The sequence below is a fragment of the Quercus robur genome, chromosome 4 (genome assembly GCF_932294415.1).
Source record: "Quercus robur chromosome 4, dhQueRobu3.1, whole genome shotgun sequence".
Classification (NCBI taxonomy): Eukaryota; Viridiplantae; Streptophyta; class Magnoliopsida; order Fagales; family Fagaceae; genus Quercus; species Quercus robur.
Window position 1 is genome coordinate 53,926,075 of NC_065537.1, and position 5,009 is coordinate 53,931,083.

At 36.5% G+C, this 5,009-nt stretch overlaps 1 protein-coding gene across 1 annotated transcript; it reads left to right on the top strand.

Annotated features, from left to right (window-relative positions):
- The first annotated feature begins 2,093 nt into the window (after positions 1 to 2,093).
- Positions 2,094 to 4,703, top strand: LOC126722996 (scarecrow-like protein 22). Its single transcript, XM_050426168.1, has one exon. The coding sequence runs from the start codon at positions 2,279 to 2,281 to the stop codon at positions 4,454 to 4,456; it is 2,178 nt and encodes a 725-aa protein (XP_050282125.1). The 5' UTR covers positions 2,094 to 2,278; the 3' UTR covers positions 4,457 to 4,703.
- The last annotated feature ends 306 nt before the right edge of the window (positions 4,704 to 5,009 follow it).

The following is a 5,009-nucleotide window of genomic DNA, read 5'->3' on the forward strand; positions in this document are numbered from 1 at the left end:
TTCTCGTTAAATTACTGTCATGCCCCAGAGTTACACTTTGGAAAGATAGGAAAATAACAAGGGCATTATTGGAATATGAGTAAATTATGAAAAACCCACTGACCCATTTTACCTTTTCTCTGTCTCGTTGGTCCTTGTGAAAGAAAATAAGAAAAAGAAATACTAACACTTATAAGCACTGAGCCACGCGCTTATGACAACGCGTGCCTTTTTTTCAGTCAAATTTTTTTTTGAGTAAATAAGAAAAAAAAAAAAATCACCTCTCATCAGTAAGATCACTTGCATAAGTCGCACATAATGTTGCTAATTTTGGCTAATTTACCTTAAAAATCACCCCATATATTAGTTTGTGTAAAGTTATGCATTTTTCAATTTTAATTATAGTAATGGTGTAAATTTATATGGCTACTATAATTGTGTATATTTAATTTTTTATTTATTCTTTGTGTTTTTCGAGAATAAAATGTGTGTACATGCATTTTTTTTATTAATTTTTTGTGTTTCTCGAGAATAAAATATGAGAATGGATGTTATATTGTGATGTGTGAAGAGTGAAAAATAATTAAAAACATTTAAAAAATTGACATTTTAATAAAATAGACAATAGAATAAATAATATGAAGTGAATATTTTTTGAAAATAGTTATGTAAAATAGAAAAATATGGTTATTATGTTAAAATAGACATTAATTTTTGTACGAATTGATGTGAATGCTTTAAGTTTAATTTAGAACCAGGTAACCATAACTCAAACAAGAATTCAGGTGTATTTTTAATCATATAATTTTTATTTTATTTTATTTAAAATGAAGTAATGTTTCAGTCTTTTAGAATACTATTTTACTCTTTATTCATAAGACATCTTAAACACTACACTATGAAAGCGTAGTAAATTAAACTTAAGATTTCTACGCTTACGTCACTTCTCAAATCAATGAGTTGTCTACTTTAAACACATATGGTTTTATGAACCATCAACTAATGAGTTGGAAGTAAATGTTGTTAGTGTTAATTGAAAGTCTAAAAGGAGTATTCACGTGCACTTTCAATCATATGATTAATATAATAATTATATGATTTGATGAGTTGTCTACTTTAATAAACAGTAAGTAGTTTCATATATAAACAACTAATAAATGGGAAGAATTTAACATAACTTGTTTTCATTTTTTGTTGAGAATCTTATTTTCAAACATTAATTTAACATGGAATATTTTGGCATGTCTCACACTAAAAGTATTCAAAAAATTTCCTCCTTTTCTACTATACTATTAGCAAATAAACAATAAGCTAAACGTATTCAAATGCACTACAAGTTAATTTTGAAAATAAATCTATTTTAGCATCTTGCAAAATGATTTAAAAATATAAATTTTTTTTTCCTTTTTATAAAAAAGACCATGACTATGACTACCACATAAATAGTTTATTTTCGATGAATATATTAGAGTTTATATTTAATCTCTTTACTTTTTCTTTTTTACTTGTACTTTCATATTATAACACCATTTTTGTTGATTTATTTGTAGAAAGACATCGAAATTTGCATGTTAGCCTAATAGGTCATGGCGAAGGTGTTTTGTACGCGTTATAAGTGAGAGTGGGGCTTAAAGTGTGAGTGATAGAGACCCAACCAGGAGATAACTACGTCTACAGACAAAAACTACATAAAAAATTTATAAAATGAGAAAACAAAGAAAATAGAGAGAGAGAGAGAGAGAGAGCACTTTACCACTTTCATCTTTTATATGATGCACGCATCCATAGCAACCAGAAAACACAAGAAAGACAGAGTACTCCAAAGAGAAGAGAGAAAGAATACCCCACCAAAGCCTGTTTTTTTAAGTAAACAACACCACAAAGAAGAGAAAAAGATGGTGCCAAAAAATGGGTTTCTGCTATATTACAAAATTTTAGAGTCCTAAATACATACAGAAAGTAGGAAGAAGAAGAAGCATCCGCAGGAGTTTTGAGGCTTTGAGGTGTTTGGTGAAATGGGTTTGTTCATATTGAGCCGTGTATGCATATAACAACTGTCTGTCTGTCTTTTGTGTCAGAAAAAATTAAAGCTCAAAAATTTGATTTTGTTTCTTACCTTTACTTGCTGTCTGCCTCTCTCTCCATGTATATGGTCTAGTTGATAAAATTCACACCAAACCCATTTCTGTTTTGTGCTTTTTGAAAGTCTTTGGTGGTGGGGTTCTTGTCGTTCAAAAACTGGAGGGTTTTTGGGTATTGAGTTCTTGTGTATTGTTGTTGTTTTGGTTCACTTTCTTCGATGAAGGCCATGCCCCTACCCTTTGAGGAGTTTCAAGGGAAGGGGGTGTTAGATTTCTCCCCTGTTTCTTCAGAATCATTACCCCATCTTCACCAACATCACCACCACCACCACCAGCACCAACAACAACTACAAAAGTGGCACAACACCAACAAAGAAAATTGCTATGTGGGCACTGAGCCCACCTCAGTTCTTGACACAAGAAGAAGCCCCAGCCCTCCAACTTCAACCTCAACTCTGTCTTCCTCTCTTGGCAACGGTGTGGCTTCAACAACAGCAGCAGCAGCAGCAGCAGCGGCCCCAGAGAATCATCACCAACCTTCTTCCCAAACTAGCTTAGACATAGGTGAAAAATGTGGGCTTGGAATGGAAGACTGGGAAGGTGTGTTGTCTGATTCCTCATCAGGTCATGAACAGTCCATTCTGAGATTGATTATGGGGGACGTTGAAGACCCATCTCTGGGTCTCAACAAGCTCTTGCATCAAGACCTTGAATTCAACTCAGGTTTTGGTATGCTAGATCAAGGTGATGCTTTTGGCTGCCTTGAAATGCCCAACAATTTGTTGCCTAGCATTGACCCTTCTGCTGATTTTCCATTCATTGGTGGTGGCACCAATGCAACCAGGCTTGGCTCAGTTTCGACCCCAAATCACAACCCCATGTTCTCTGTTGCAACAAGTAATAATCTTTTGCCAGGCTCTCTATCTCATTCACCAGCCACGTTTCACCATCATCAACAACAACAACAACAGGTGCAAGCAATTGAAGCTGTAGATGAGAAGCCACAGATTTTCAATCCCCAGATGATAAACCCAGCTCGGTTTGCCCAAAATCCGGCTTTGTTTATGCCTACATATGCCCAATTGCAAGAGCATCACCTTGTTTCACCACCACTGGCAAAAAGGCATAATCTTTGTGGTGCTGGACCTAATTATCAGGTCCCCAAGTTACCGTTTTCAGAATCGGGGCAAGAGCTTCTTCGAAGACAGCAACAGCAACAGCAAAATCAGCTTCAGATGCAGAAAGTGGCGAACAATGAATTGGCAAGCCAACAGCAACAGCAATTGTTATTTGATCAGTTATACCAGTTAGCAGAGCTGATAGAAACTGGAAATAATCCGGTACGTGCGCAAGGGATATTGGCGCGGCTCAATCACCAGCTCTCTCCAATTGGTAAGCCTTTTCAAAGGGCTGCTTTCTATTTCAAGGAGGCCTTGCAATTGCTTCTTCATAATGCTAATAATACTAATTGTAATGCTTCTTTGAGTTTGTCATCACCACCACCACCACCCATTAGTCTTATTTTCAAGATTGGTGCTTACAAATCATTCTCAGAAGTCTCTCCTGTACTTCAGTTTGCCAATTTTACTTGTAACCAAGCTCTTCTTGAAGCGTTGGATGGCTTTGATACCATTCACATTATTGATTTTGATATTGGGTTTGGTGGACAATGGTCTTCTCTTATGCAAGAGCTCGCCTTGAGGCAAGGTGGTGGTCCAACTCTTAAAATCACTGCATTTGCATCCCCATCCACACACGATGAACTCGAGCTTGGTTTCACTCAAGAAAGCTTGAAACATTTTGCTACTGAGATTAACCTTGAATTTGAGTTTGAATTTTTAAGCCTTGAATCCTTGAACTCTGGTTCTTGGCCACTGCCCCTTCGTGTATCGGAGAGTGAGGCAATAGCAGTGAATCTGCCAATTGGTTCCTTTTCCAACTACCCTTTATCCCTTCCTTTGGTTCTCGGCTTTGTAAAGCAGCTCTCACCGAAAATTGTGGTCTCTTTGGATAGAGGCTGTGATCAAACCGATGTCCCTTTCCCCCATCACATAATTCATGCTGTTCAATCTTATTCGGGTCTGTTTGAATCGTTGGATGCTGTTAATGTCAACCAAGATGCCTTGCAAAGGATTGAGAGGTATTTGTTGCAACCAGGAATTGAGAAAATTGTGTTGGGTCGCCGCCGGTCACCTGATAGAACTCCTCCATGGAGGAGTCTATTTTTGTCATCCGGATTTTCCCCATTGACATTCAGCAACTTCTCCGAGTCCCAAGCAGAGTGTCTGGTGCAGAGGACTCCAGTTCGGGGTTTCCATGTTGAAAAGAATCAAACTTCACTTGTTCTCTGCTGGCAGCGAAAGGAGCTTATCTCAGCTTCAGTTTGGAGGTGCTGAGAAGAGTAGCATTTTGGAATTGGTTTTATAACTACCAATTAATTTTTATTGCTAGGGTGCTTCATAACTTACTGTTTTGGTTGATTTTTATTTTTATTTATTAAAAAACTCTCTCGCGTGTTGTTCTCCTATGCTAATTGTCTATGCACATTAGGGCTATTGTTCCCATTCAAGAAACCAAATATTTTAGTAACTGGATGTGGCTCTGTACAGGTGTCTTACGTTTAGTAACCAAATATTACTCTTATGATGTTTTTTTCCCTTCTAAGGTGGTGGTGATTGTTTGTTGTATACGTTTAACAACAATGCAACACAAGTTATCAAGAAAAGAAAATTTTTAACCCTGCTAATATGAGTCCTTTTTGGTGCATACATCTTTTGAATGCTTAGCATCATTGGGCAGTTATATTTGATATTGCCTTCTCTTTTACTATGTACTCAAATTGATTTGTGAGCTGCACTCCTCTAGCTTGAAGAACTGCATATTATTCAACTTTCAGAAATTTTTTTTGCCTAATTCTACAAAGACTTGTGAGTGAATTCCGCATGGTTT